Raw genomic sequence first — 15,512 nt, forward strand, 5'->3', positions numbered from 1 at the left:
ACAAGATTATTCAGCACACAATGCCATACATGGTGCTGCAGTGTTATCTACCAAAGCACCTTATCTCTACTGAACACACCTGTATAACATTTCCATACTGGATGACTGACCCCAGCAGCTTGCGATTTTCAGACTCATTCTGCTTCTTCTCTAGGTCAGCAGCGTGCTAAAACCCGGAGCAGGAAAGAACAGGCAGGTATTAGAAGTCAGAGGGCTTTCATAAAGTCTATATCTGGAAAGTATGATGCTACAGAAATGATATCCATGAAGGTTTTCACTCATCCCAGGTCTAGTTATTATTCAAATTGTATTCAAAATAGAAATACAAAGTCTACTTTTGGATTAAAATCTTACATAAAACTAGTCTTTAGTTTCTAGCCACTAAAATTGTCTAATTGTCTTCTCTATTACAAAATGCATAGAGCAGCAGCAAAGGTGAAGAGAACACTTACATGGAGTTTGGTGAGGAGGACTGTGTCAGTGGTGCTGTTGCCTCCAGGTTTAGCTGCCTTCCAGAACTGTTTCTGTGCAGAATATCTGTTCATAGGACACAATCTGAAAAGGCAGTCTGGTAAAAAAAAACAAAGGAGGAGAAAGGACAAGAAGAGAAAAGTCAAGAGCTAAACCTCCTCATATGGTATAAGACTGTCTAAGCTTATCTTAAAAGATGCTACTGAAAGACAATAGCAAGATTTTGATTCAAGACAATAACAGACAAATCATAAACACAAGAAATCAGATTCAATTTAACAAATAGCACTCAAAATGTAACCTTTGGAAAAAAGTATTTTGTCAGCAACAGCAGGCAGCGTCTTTAATCTGAATCTTTACAAAAATTAGACAATGTGAAATCAGCATGGATCTTGATTTTCCAATATTTAAAAAGTCACTTGGTTAAAATCTAAATGTTTATGGGACTTTTATGCTCTTAAAAATATATATTGGTGTTGGCCTGTATGTGATTCCCGACAGATGGTGGCTGTAGGGCATCTGAAAGCTATTTGCTAGCTGACATTTTATTAAAAAGGCAGAAGAAAGCATCAATGCTAAGAGCATTGCAAGAATGAACAAAAACAGGACGAGTGCAAACTTTGCCTGGTAGGAGTGGCACACCGTCTACATATTTTGACACGAAAATAAAACCAAAAGAGCTGTGGAAAAAGTCAATGGGTCCCTATCTCTCCATACAGGAGGAGTAGAGTAATGGCATGAGTAATACAGAGGTCCACAAACTGTTGTTGAGCGTTTACAATGTCACAGCTCGCTGAATATAAAGATGATTCACAATGAGATGAGATATAACGCAGGTCTATCCGTCTGTCCGTCATGCTCCTTTCCTGACTAAATATGGGACACAATCTGTCCTTGACTGTCGTGCCGAGCCTGCAACAATACATGATCCAGGTCTCCATATGCTGTAAATGATGCGATCATCAGATGTGACAAGCGAGCAGATAAGCAGAGTTTAGATTATTGCAGCACAGTTATGATACCAATGTTTCTTCTTCTGTAAATCCCAGATTGTTTTGTTAGTTTTTTGCCCTGTTAAAAATACTCCAGGCGGCTGTGGAGTTCATATACTAACTGGTGACTGACTTGTTGTGTACGTCTACATCTGCTTCCACAGTTTATACTGAAAGCAAACTTTTAAGGGAACCATACTATTTACTTAAGATCACACTACACTGGACATGGATATGACATTTTTTTAATTGATTGATAGTCATCACCTCGTACAGTTTAACTACTTCTTATTTTAACAGGGATAGGTAAACGGGTAACTTGTAATTGGGGTAAAAATGGCCACTACAGAAACTTCCATTAGAAAAGTCAGCACACAAGTCACCTGGGATTAACATGGAGTGGGCGGAGTGCGGGTGGGAGTGGGGGTGGGGTCATGGGGTGGAGAAGAGAAGAAGAGAACAGGAAGAGACAAGGCCAAGGACAAATACTGGAATTGGGGCACTAGGAGAATCTATCAGTCTGCCAGGAATGAGCAATTGGGGTTATGCAGAAAGTATGTGGAACTCATGGGCTGGGAAGCATTTGGCAAAGAGTGAGTTTACAGTTCAAACCTTAACAAAAAAAATGAAAACAAGACACATTATGACACACAGTTAAATATAATGTCGAAATATTGAAGGGACAATCAATATAGAACATAATGCTGCTGCTGAACTGTGAAAAGAAATGGAGCTCTTTCTTCTTCATCAATTCATTCTAACTTGAATAAGTCTTCTTACTTAATGTGAACTGCTAAATAAACTTCACAATTAACTGTTCAGTCTTCTTACAATAAACAGGGTCACATGTAACAGACCAGGTAGCAGATGGTTAAAGGGTGGTACTGCATCACTCTGCAGTGTATATATTGTACAGTGCTACATCTACTGCTCTTCAAACTGGATGCTTTATATTGTATATAACTGTAAGCTATGGAGTGATAAAAGTGGGGTCGATGTTTTTTTAAAAGTTCTTTAGTAGCAGAAAGAAAGAACACAGTCAGGGGAAATCGAGCTGAAATTTACTGAATACCTTCGATGCTCTCAAGAGGATAAACTCTTTTTCCTCCTGGTGTGAACATTGGGGTTTAAAATAAACAAATAATCATCAAAGTGGAAAGCCAAATTAATGCTCTAATTGGTAACTTGAAAATGGCTGCAAATTAAGGCAAAAATGCAGTATCCTTGTTACAATAATGTATGCTTACATTCCAGGTTTATTATTATTCAGGAAGCTGTGAAGGAGTGACCACCAAAGCTTTGTTTTAAGTTCTATGGCAAATTGACGATAATAACACCAAGGGATATGAAAAGGTCATTTCTAAGCATGGTCTCAGTTGATCTTGCCAGCTTTAAAAAGGAACCTAAATACATTAGGCAATCAAGACGCAATCCAACTGTATTTCAGCAAATAAACTTACAAACACACAAAAGATTTCCTGTGTATCTGCCACTAGTATCAGAGAGGATTTAAACTGCTGCTTTACTACTCCCTGCAGTACAGATTGTTTTAAATAGCTTAAGTGTGCTATTAATACTCAACACGGATGGTAGGACTTAGTCCTCCTTGTACTGTCAACTTTGCTTCTGCTTAACACTGGCATGAGTAAGGAAGTTGGGACTGCAAATTGAATCAAAAACACATATTAACCCTTTGAATTACGAACTTACTCAAAAAAATGCACATTTTTCATGTGTCATGCAACTACATGTCCTTGAATTAAAGAATCTTTAGCAAGGACATAGCTTGGTAAGTTGAAAATCAGTTAAGGTCTAATTGTGCTTTGTATGAGACCGTTTGAATGTACAGGCTGTTGTAGTCTTGGACATGGTTACTCTGCTGTTACCTTGGTTGTGTGGACATAAACCTCAGTTTTGAATATGATTTGAATAGCTCAGTTAGACACGTTACCTTACTGCTGCTCAGCACACATACAGGCAAACAAACAACACACAGTTATCGCTTACATCTTCAGGTTAGTGTAAGAAAAAAGAAAAAAAGGTTATTTAAGGAAAAACCTTGAATACATGAAAACTGTAACACATGTGCATCAAGAAGAAAAACAAGTGAATTATTAGTATGTGTAAGGAATAGGTCAAAACACTCCCAACAACCAGTGAAGGAACAGAAAATGACATCAATGAAGAAGAAACCACCAGAAAGGGATTTTTTAAACACACTGCATATAGGCAAGTGACAAATTACTGGCACCAAACTACATTCAAAATCTTTCATGTAAATATAGTAGTGTGATGGTGTGTTGGCCTGTTACTATCAACAAAGCATTACATAGTATTAAAGACTCTTTATGGACTTAAGCAGAATTAGAATTTGCAGGAAAGTATTTTTTTAGGTTGACTATACATGTTATTGCTGGGGTTTGTTGCAGTAAGAATAGCATACAGAAGTGCAGTTGCTTCACTTCTGTTACCATTACTTCCTCGTTTTGAAAGAGATTTCTGTGAGCTGGTAGTCATTCTCTCTGCTCTTACATTGTCTTTTTATGGGAATTTAAGTTATTGTGATTTTTGGATAGTTTATGTATTTATTTGTTTAATTTTTTTGACAACAAATTAAATTTTTCCATGTGGCTCCTGAGGGGCTCAGCTTTTCTAAAGGTACAAGTAGGGGGGCTCCAAGGGAAAAAGGTTGGGAAACACTGGCTGAGAACTACATGCATGTACGTATGGATGTTTTTTTTTGTCTCTTATCTATCTATTTAAAAGGACAGCATTTATTTTCTTTTTTTTTTACACAATTTTTCTTTTATGGTCCATTGTAGGTTACATACTTCTGTATGTCTAATCCGTTTTATTGTGGAAATGTCCTTAGAGCATATTTGTTACGCTACCCATACTAATAAAACTAGTGGTAGCACAGGTGGGGTAGCGCGGGCACACTAGTCATATTATTCTGAGATGCAGTTGGCTCCCTGCAGGACACCCTGTGGGTTCAATTAATGAGACAGAGAGAGGGCTGCATCATGCTGAGGACATGGACTCTACTTTCACACAGGTAAAAGTCAGTTAATTTCTTAAAGATGTATGTCCACCTCTTCTTCATCCTTCTCATCCAAAGTTACTGCCACAGCTTGTGAGAGAGTCACATCTTTTTTCATAGCCTCGCTTAAATTCATTTTTAAAGACTGACAAATCATAGAAAACAACGTAGGAAAGACAGGAGGTAGAGCTGAATGTCCCTGCATGGTCTTAGTGTCTCTATTGTGTAGTAAACTCACATAGGCCTATACATTTATCTGTTGACATCAACTCAAAAACAGACAGCAAAGTGAACCGCTCTCTCTCAAATAAAAAGTCAGTGTAGCTACAACTCAATGAAAGCTCTCTCCCTTCCCGCGATCAACCTAACCAGTTATGAATCTATTAAGGTCTTCAAAATGAGCTGTTGTTTTTTTAACAGAAGGTACACAACAGTGTTCTGTAATAAATTATGTAATGGTCTTTACCTTCCATAAGAAAAAACAAAGTTAATACTTTTATTGATCTTTTTTTTAATTTTATTGGGCAATAAGGGCAGCATATTTTACTTGCGCAAGTCAATTATATACGAGTAAACGGCAGGTGAACAAAAGGCTGTCTCTATATGGAAAATGTTTCAGAAAAAACATCACAAACATGTTCTTTAAAAGTTTAGAATATATTGAGATAGAAGAAGGTGCAACAGTGTAACTGTTGATATTAACAGGCCCAGTCAAAACTGCGACAACCCGTCCAAAACTGGAATCCTGGCTCCGCACCTGGTCTCAAGTCGTTAATATTGAATCCTTACATTGATTTTTTTTTTTTTTTACACTGAACACATATTCATCAACAAGATTAATCTGAAAAAAATAAAGCATGATTCAAATTACAGCTAACATGCCAATTCCTTAATGCTTAGGTTAAAGGGACACTTCACCTGTTGAAACATGAATCTGTATTGACATTGGGTCATATATGTAGTAGAAATGTGAAATACATTTTGAAGTTGGTGCCTTCTTGGCCGAGAATTTAAATCTTTATACAACTTGTTAGCTTCATACAAAAAGGCTACTTTGTGGATTACATGTTGTGCAGAAGTCTACTGTTGTAAAGGGAATCATCGATCACAGATGACATCTCAACCCAGATGTGATTTGTAATTAAAGGGATGAACTCACACTGCAATTTTTAAAAAGAATACTGTTGTTTACATCTCTAACTGACATGCAGCGTAGCACACCCTGACGGACTGTCAGAACAGAAAACCTGCTACTTTAAGAAGCTGCAATACCAGAGTGACCAGAAAAACAGAAAAAACCTGTGCGATGTAATGTGATGCAGACAGTCAGTTTTAATCATGTGTTTTGTGCAGTGTCAGAGACATGCAACTTGTAACCAGGTGGACTTGAGGTGTGTAGAACCAGTGAAAACCTTCAACCAGCAAACCATGAAGCAGCTGATATAATTTAATTCAGCAATGAGTCATTAAAGCAATGAGTCAAATTTCTGTTAATATCCAACTATCATGCTATCAGGTCACCAAGCAGAAGAAACTAATTATTTAGATCATTCCAATTGCATTTAATGCACTATGTTGTATAACATTTTAAATGATAATAAAGAAAGCTGAATCAAACCAACAAAAAACAACCGCACTAAGACTCTCAACAAAGCCAAACATATGGTATTTTAAAAAGCCATATGTCTGCAAATTATCCATGTAAAGGTTAACACAATGTTTTGAATGCTAATCTGTGATGGCAGGTAGCTGGCGTGGTTGACTCTGGCTGTCATAATCCAAGTACCCCAGCTTTACGTTGTATGATCTACATTAGCTCCATGCAGCTCCATATTACAGAGTCCGGGTTCAGAGAATCAGTGTTTCCCACAGAATGACGCGATACCTGAGCGGTGGAGTTCGCAGCTGGGGGGTGGAAGGGCCAACATAATATTTTTGTACTTTTATCTTAGGGTATATTTAATATTAGGTTTGTATTTATATCAATTGTGTTTTTTCCCTCTAAATTAATTTAGTTTTTGCAACAAACATCGCCTTGCATTTTGAAAAGTTCCACTCAATATTCCGTTATTTATAGGAGCATCAGCAGCAAGCAGCTGTACATTAACAATATTAAAACAAAGCCATGAGAAGCTTCAGTTTTGATATGAGCAAAGAGACAAGACAGACAGTGCACCTGTTCTCTCACTCTCTCTCTCTCTCTCTCTCTCTCTCTCACTCTCTCTGAAGCTGATGTGATTCTGCTCTCTTGATTTTGCTGCGTTTGATCTCTGCAGGAGTGGAGAGGGTATTTCTTTTCAAACGGGAGTTTTGTTATGCTGCACGGCAGCCCGCCCAGGTATCATCTATGTGTGGGAAACACTGGAGAATTTATTAAATTGGGGACCAAATGATCCCAGTGACTCCATCAGATTGTAGAAGAATAAAGGGTACATGATATTAAATGATGGGCCAGTTATATGTCAATCCATGTTGAAATAAACAAAAAAAATGAGAATATAGTCATGCAGTCATTAAGTCTGTGTACATTATACTCTGATTTCTTTGGTTTCTATAGATTCCCAAATAAAAAATAAAAGTCGACCGAATTTACAGAATTTGAAAAGTACATAGCTTACTGGAAAAGAGCAGGTTGAGTGTTTTTTACACTCATTGTGCAGAGTGATGTTCAGCTTGACACTTTCAGCTATCATAAGCTGGCGGCCGAGCAGGCCTCACTTTATGTAACTCATAGTTACTTGGTCACTGGACCGCTAACCCCCATTTAAAGATATCTGCACTAACAACTTCTCTGGAGGAAACCAAGAATATTGTACAACCAGAGAAAACAAATATAAATCCTACTTAGTTTTACAAGGTCAGATGATCAACCGTTTCTGTAGTGACATATCAGAGGTTTAAGTCTATTTATCAAACATGTCATGTGTCAGACAGTTATGGGGAACTAACAAAAGTTTATTTTCTTTTAAGTGAGCACATCAAAACGTAACGGCCCTCATTTGCATTACTAGTAAACAGGTAACCATGGCTACAGTCCACCCTTTTCCCTGCCAATAATGTAGAGTTCCATGAACATTAAGTTATTAAGAGGGAGAGGAGTGTTTTTGAAGGCTTACCTCGGAATTTCTTGGGTGGGTTGTTGAGGTCACCTGTGTCTGGTTGTACCACACAGCGGTCATCCACAAGCCTGTGAACATCAACATCATAACAAAGAGTCAGTCACACATCAAACATGCATTATAAACATCTAAATACCCTCTAAAAGATTTCACTTGCCATACATCAACATTTATATATTATCAGGTTCTATCATGTTCTTTTCAAGTTATTTCAAGTGAAACAAGGAATTTACACCGTCGCAGTATATAGCCCCTAAAAGCATACACTCTAGTCACTGAGACCTTTTCACAGTATCTTGACATGGCATAGCAAGAAAATCATGACTTATTTTAACCTGGGGTATTAAAATCCAATGCAACATACTGTCAATCCAATAAAGCCAATCATTTCTTGCAGTCCTTTAGCAGTTCATTCTGTGATTTAAAGGAAGAGCGAAAATCATTTTTGCTGATTTAGTTCAAACAGCATTCCATAGAAAGCATACTTGTGCTCAAATGTATTAGTTAAAAGAAGAATATGCTAAATTGTATTGATATAGCAGAAATCAAGTACATCTTGTGTAAATGTCTCTCTGAGTCATGAATGTCAACCACATTTGAGAAGCTCGAGTACCCACTGGATGTGTTTTTGTCGAAGCCGTTTTAACATCAGATTTACATGGACGGGACGGCTTGCACCTTGCCTTGGCTCACGTATAAAAGATGTTTCATTCAAGGGCTAAAGAAAAGAAGAATAACAGCCTCCTCACGTGTGTTTAGGTCACCGTCATTACGTGTAGATTTACATGCAACTCTACCAAATGAGACACGAGGGGTGGGAATCACCAGAGGCCCCACGATACGATATTATCGCGATACTTGAGTCACGATACGATATTATTGCGATTTTAAACATTTTTGCGATATGCTGAGAATCACGACACAATATATTGCAATTTAACTTTTATAACTGCATATTTTGTCCACAAAACTAAACTAAATCAAGAACTGTTTGGTCAAATGAGAACAAATTCTCAGTCTATTCATCTCACTTCAGTCTTTTTATTTCTACACAAGGGGAGTCAAGCCTACAGACTGACCAACACTGTGATAAAACTAAAACCCTGTTAAAGGCTGCATGAACTTCACAATCTGAACTGTTGGTATTTCAATCTAATCCAACTTGAACATGATTTTTTTTCTAAAAATCTTCATACCCCTCACCAGAGAGTCTATTAAACACATTATTACACCCACACACACACCCACACACATAAAACATGAATATACCCCTTTTCTGGCCTGTGCTCACTGTAATTGTCTCTTGTATCGTAAGTGTATTGTCTCTTGTCTTGCAACAATATATATATATATATATATATTTTTTTTTAAATAATAATAATAAAATAAAATATCGATACTTGGCGGCCATCAATCAATATAATATCGCCACACAAAATATCGCGATACTATGCTGTATCGATTTTTTCCACCACCTCTATGAGCCACAGCATGGATCAAAAAGTCGCACATTCTTCCTTCAATGGCTTAATTCAATTTTTTCCAGAACACTGAAAGGTAATAAATGGAGCATTTGTTTTATTGGTCAGCCCCCTTTTTGTTTCACTTGCGCTTCTATGTGACAAATGTACTGGCAATTTTGTTTTAATCCACCGTTTTATGGGTGACATAACATCAAAACACATATAGTAATGTGCCACCAAGGCACAGAAAAACACTGCTAGCTGATGTGAAATAGGTGTTAAATTGACCTTAAAAACAGAACTTCCATTTAAAAGTGTTATATGCACTGTAGTGCATGTATTCAGATCAGAAGTGTCAACTCAGCATAACATAAACAGCAGGATGAAATTAACATTCTACAACACCTGAGTTGGAAACATTGGCCTTAAGTCAGACAGTCTAAAACTATCTAGGGCCAAGTGAGAGAGTGTCTAAAACACTACAAAAAGGGCCATGCAATCATAGCTTTAAACATGTGGAGTAGCAGAAAACACTATCTAAAGACTAAGAAGATGAGGAAAGAGATTTCTAGAGTGAACCAAAAGAGATACTGTAGATGGTTTCATCATTCTATTTGTACACAACAGGGGAACCAGGAGTAGAGCAGCACAAATACAACACTTTTGTACAGTACTATAGCTAGTCCAGTCAGTTCCATCTTTTTATAGCTCATGCAGTGTAAACTGCAATTCAGGACCACTATGATGACAGAGGAAGAAAGAAAATAATGTGTAAAAGGGTCCTCTATATCTAAACAAACCCTTATACTGCATTCTGGGATACAGCTACATATCTGCATTTCAGTCTGAAGCTTAAAGATCCAGTAGTGTTCAAGGTGGTTGCAGATGTCTCTGAGGGGTCACATTCAGAACGCTGGCAGCGAAAGCAACACCTAGTACGAACGTGCTATTTATAGCAACAACAATGGAGGGGGTTGTGTGTGTGTGTGTGTGTGTGTGTGTGTGTGTGTGTGTGTGTGTGTGTGTGTGTATGTGAGAGAGAGTGTGTGTGTGCCCGTGTGTGCTTGCGTGTGGCTGATTACTAGGCATGAAAATAAGAGATGGGAAATTTGACAAATGAGCTCTGTCATGGTTGCTGTCTTCAAAGCTGTGCACACATTTGTTGCTATGGTAGGTGACGCACAGCACTAAACTGTGAAAGAGCAAGGATTCTGAAAGCTTGCAGGAAGGGCTCAGTACCGCCTGTAGTAAGTGTCAAACACAACTGGGGTGATTTGGCAAGACAGACTACTCAAAGCCCTTTGAATAGTCAAAAGAATAGACAAGTGGTACATCAGCTCAGGTCCTTTCCATTGACAAGGAAGATTGCACTGCTATGTGTTGGCACTAGGGCTGTGATTTAAAAAATAAATATGGCAAATATGTGCATCAATGAAGATTTTACAGAATCCATATTGGCACAAAGCTGTGATAGCAGTTTTGAAAGACACTTCGCCTGTGGTGCAGTTCACAATACTACATGATGCAACAGAGGTATCAAATCAAAACAAACAAGCATGGATGAGAAACTGTCTACCTCCCATTGGAAAAAGAGTCATGAAATATGCAAGCTACGCAAAAACAGCGTAAAATACTGCGGCAACACAACCAACCTCCATCTATACATGACAAGTCGCAGAAAAACAACAGTCAGGCCCACTACACAGGACCAGTGTGTGCCATCTCAACCAGCACTGAACTACGCTTTCAAATCAAATTTTCCTTAACTTTTATGCTTTATTTGTAAAGACTTGCAAATAAAGCATAAAAGTGCTGTTGTGATCTTCAGACAGATGTTTTTATTTCCCTCAACTTTGAAACGGGCTCAGAAGATTAAAAAAAAAAAAAAAACACTCCTATGCATTTTTTGATGACTTGCACATGTACAGCTGATCACAGAGGCTTCAGGCAGCTGCTTAATGGGTATGAGTCATGCTTTTTAATCCCAACGAGTAGATTTATTACAGAAAGTGCAGTGCGTGAGTAGTTTGCAGATGTGAAGCACAAAGAGCATTCTTGCAAATACAAGTGGATTCATAGGGCTGTGCTCAAAAAATCGATATGGCAACGTATCGTCATGTGCTCCTTGTATCGCTGCAGATGTCACTGAACCGATATGGCTGCAACGCTGTGATGACAGAGACAATGAGACAATTGGTGGTCAGTTCACAATAACATCATAGCCATAGCGCTGGGATTAAAATGTTTTTATAATGTATTTCTAGGATCTCTGAGGACGTGAAGTGAACTGTTTTAAGTTGTAGGATCCTTATGCCTCAATAAAGAACAGCTTTTGTAGTGTAGGACATTGTGATTATCCAAAATCACAATGTGTATCGTATCGTGGCCTCTGTATCGTGATATGTATCATATCATGAGGTTGAGGGAAATAACCAGTACTAACTCATAGTCAAGTGAAACCAGGGTATTAAATTATATCCAAAAAAAGTGAGAGAGAAAACGAAGAGGGCAATTTAAGTTAAAAAAAATAAAGATTGTTGTCATTGTAATTATTAATAGCTCTGGGATTATAAACAAAATATTTTAAGTATTTTAAGTTTTAGGATCCTGTAAAATATGCCTTAGCTGTTTTTCTTTAGTTAATTCTGTGTAGGACATTGTTATTATCCAAAATCAACGTGATTCGTGGGGTTTGTATCGTATAGTGGCCTCTACATTGTGCTACAATCTGTAATGTATCGTCGGGTTGTTGGAAATAATCAGCCCTAGTTGGCACTTAAAAAAGACAAATCAAAACAGATGCTTTGCTCATCCCACTAAGGGAAAATAAAATAAATAATGAAACAAAGAAAGTCTTCTTTAGTACAGTTGAGCTGGGTAGATATCTACTTTATGGTAAAATAACTGCTGCAAAAAAATCTATCTGCTCAGTATATAGTATATTGTTCTGTTGTTATCAGTAAGCCATTCTTTCTTATGGTATCACCATTTACAATGGCCATTAAAGTCATGAAAATGTCTTGACTATTTCACAAAAAGTAATACTGAATGTTTATAACCTAGAACCTGGAAAATGGAGTTGGACATGCAGGATATGCCATCAGGTGGACTGGACTGGGAAACTGACATCGATGACAGCACCCTCTATCATTACTTCTTTTTTAAGCCTTCCGGTCTTTCTGTGACTGTTCATTGTTTGTAAAGATTTGGTAATTGCACATAATGATATGCACTTTTAACTTGATGCCTACAATTTAGGAGGAGGGGAATACATCCAGTGTTTAAATACATGGTGCTAAGCAAGTAGCAGGAAGACACAAAGTAAATTGAGGACAGAATAATAATCAAGCACAACATATATAGAACAATTAGAACACACTTTTTATAGCCATTTGCTAAACAATGTTACCAAGTTCTGAATATAAGGATAAATATCAATGACACAAAAAAGTAAGCAATGATGATTGCAAGATTCATCACTTTTCAAATAAAACTACCTTATTCTACAAAACATTTAACACATTTGGCCAATGCACTAAGGATACTGAATTACTTGAAACTTCGTTCTAAGGTTAGACATTACATACTGTACATGCAACAACTATGTTAAATATGATATGACTCAAAAGGTGTTGTCTAATCAGACAACCAAATTGCTGCAGGGTAAACAAGTTCTGCAGCTAAATAAAAACTTGAGTATGTGGTTAAAGATAGAAGGCCATTTTGCTATCCTTAATTTCCCTCTCTCTTGTTTAGCCCTTTTTTCTAGTCCATCTGCATGACTCCAATTGTGTTTATTTGTAAATATATATATATGTATATATATATACATATATATATATTCTCTATAAATTTCAACTAACCAGTGGATAATGTTACCACTTAATTTTTTACCAGCCATCCCTTACATCAGTCCATGAATCCTTCCACCACACAACCATCAACGTAGCCCAGCAGTCTGGTTGGCTCAAACACAGCAAACATACAGATCCTTTAATGAGTTACTATTTTTATTTTGTTGTTTGTACTCTGTGACAGTGAAGTATTCTGCACACAATATTGTCCAATGTCCATCCACCTAGTGATCCAGCAGTATGAAATATCAGGATGTGGAGATGGTGAAGGGTTAAAAGAAAAGACGAATAATAATGAAAACAGGCTTACCCTAAGGTGCTGATAAATCCACTGGTGGAACCCTCTGCATAGAGGGAACAAACGTCCCCAATATGGAGGAAACTGGACATCTTGTCTGACATGGTTCCTTAGGCTTGACTTCACCTGAAAACATTGACAACAAAATCAGATCCGACACTGTGAAACATTTTTTTACAAATTTCACCAAATCATTCAAAATAAGCCCGTAAGTTGTATTCATAAATTACAGCTATAACAAATACAAATAAAATATTGTTACAGCTGTATGTTCCTGCACATAATAATTGGCAAAAGCTGATTCAGTTGTATAGAAAGTGTTAACAGCAGTGCTAGTTAATACAATTTTGATGGTGATTTTGTTAGTGCTAGAGTTTCTGTTCATTTAGGTTGAAATCATCTGAATTGCTGAAGCCTATAGGGGCAAATGACAAATTACATAAACAACATAAACATTCACCTAATTTTAGTATTTTTCTGAATGTATGTCCATTTGGTAAGTATGGGGTCTGTCCTTTTTGATGCAAAACATGAGGTCTAAACAACATAAATCCCACAAATGAGTGCATCACTTTACAGCTATTCTAAAAAAGATGTTGTGGCTATATGACAAAAAACAATGAAACAAACTCTTGCACATAAAGTGAATGTATCTGTGGGACCTGTGTTTTGGTTAGTTGTGTGACACTAAAACACGTACGTTTTAAATTTAGGTCACTACTCTTGAGTCTGTTTCCAGGTTTGGAGTCTAGCTGAAAGAAACAAACTCTGAGAAGCATTTCAAGTGGCCAAATTGTATACATGGTTTCGCTCGTTCACGGTTTAACCATCGAAACTCTATTTTTTATCATTTTGGCATGAACTAAAAGTAATAATATGATATCGACTTACTTTCACGGCACTGCATAAGGACAAGGTATTGAGAGAAAGAGAGCACAAAGTATGATATTTCCTTAAAATATCCGATTTAAGCCTACTTCCACAGGAGTATTTTCGTAAGGCGTAAATTACCTAAATTAAAATATTTCAAACCAGTCCTTTCAACTGAGACAAATACACGGATTTAAAGTTTCTTCTGAGCTGTACAGTCCATTGTAACATTATGTAGAGGTACCGGTGGTGCCACAAACTTCTTCTGCTAGCTAAATTGAATATCACTGAGCTCTAGCAAAAACAACAGCAACAAATGAACGCGTGGGCTACTTCCTTGACAGGGATGCTTACAGCTCAGTGGCTAAATGAACAATGCCATGACTCAAAACTACACGAAGCCTAGACGTGGAATTTACCTGGCAGAATTTGATAGAAGGCGTCCAAGCTAGGTAGAGAAAGGAAGGAGTGAAGAAGTGGGTCAGCACAGGATCATTTCCACAGCGCTGTCCTCGGTTAAGTCCATGTTAGTGAAACTCCAGGTGAGTGCAGGCTGATCGGCGTTATCTCTGACAGCTGAATGCGTCCTCGGCAACAATCCGCTTCTTGCCTCCTCCACATGTCACTGCAGGGAACGCCCCTTTCGTTACTATTTATACTGCATGCAAAGCTCTCTGGGAAATGTAGTGTTATAGGCATTTAAATTGATGTCATGAGCAGGAATAGTCACTTACTCAAATTGAAGACCATTTTTGTGCTTTAGCATAGATTGTAGTACATTTCTTTGTTTAGAAACATTTCAGAATATATCATCCTGGAAGAGATAAGGTAGTAGGCCTACAGTATAGCCACATTCAACTCAGTTTATTTCTGTAGACTAACATTAGCGTCAGAGCATGCATGGTGAAATTAAACAATATAAAATCAGTTGGAATTGGTGTGTTTTTTGCAAGTTCTTTACTATTACTAATTGAATTTGATATTATTCTATTTTACCAGGTGTAGGATTGAAGGGTCTGTCAGTCTGTCTAACAAGCAGGTTTATATATAGGGAAATGGACTTGAGCTTGTAAAGCACTTTTTTAGTCTTCTGACTTACACTGAAGGTGCACACACACCACATGCACTTAACTTGGGGTTATCGACATGTGGCTGCAGGAGCTGGGAATCGAACCCGCAACCTTCTGGTTGAAAGACAAACATCTGAGCAACAGCTGCCCTCCAGACAGACATAAACTACATCTCCTATACTCATTGGCAAAACGATTTGCACGGACAATTTATTTATTGTTAGCAAATACAATTATTGGATGTGTCCCCTGATTCTCCTCTTTCCTCTAATGCTCATCTGTTTCCTTCTGTTGAATATTTCCATTTGTGAACTACATGTGCAAACCCTGTCAGC

The 15,512-nt window shown here is 37.5% G+C and overlaps 1 protein-coding gene across 7 annotated transcripts in view; it reads right to left on the minus strand.

The window, feature by feature from the left end:
- The window catches only part of itpr1b (inositol 1,4,5-trisphosphate receptor, type 1b), an 83,365-nt gene extending 68,686 nt beyond the window's left edge, over positions 1 to 14,679 (minus strand). For all 7 annotated transcript variants that reach the window (XM_061042504.1, XM_061042503.1, XM_061042501.1 and 4 more), the window contains exons 1-5: positions 14,527 to 14,679; positions 13,250 to 13,363; positions 7,620 to 7,690; positions 453 to 568; positions 80 to 166 (exon numbers count right to left, since the gene is read on the minus strand). In XM_061042504.1, coding sequence (XP_060898487.1) covers positions 80 to 166; positions 453 to 568; positions 7,620 to 7,690; positions 13,250 to 13,341 — 366 coding nt within the window. In that variant the 5' untranslated portion in view covers positions 13,342 to 13,363; positions 14,527 to 14,679. The remainder of the gene's footprint in view (positions 1 to 79; positions 167 to 452; positions 569 to 7,619; positions 7,691 to 13,249; positions 13,364 to 14,526) is intronic.
- Positions 14,680 to 15,512: the final 833 nt, after the last annotated feature.

Source organism: Labrus mixtus, chromosome 7 (genome assembly GCF_963584025.1).
Source record: "Labrus mixtus chromosome 7, fLabMix1.1, whole genome shotgun sequence".
NCBI classification, from domain to species: Eukaryota; Metazoa; Chordata; class Actinopteri; order Labriformes; family Labridae; genus Labrus; species Labrus mixtus.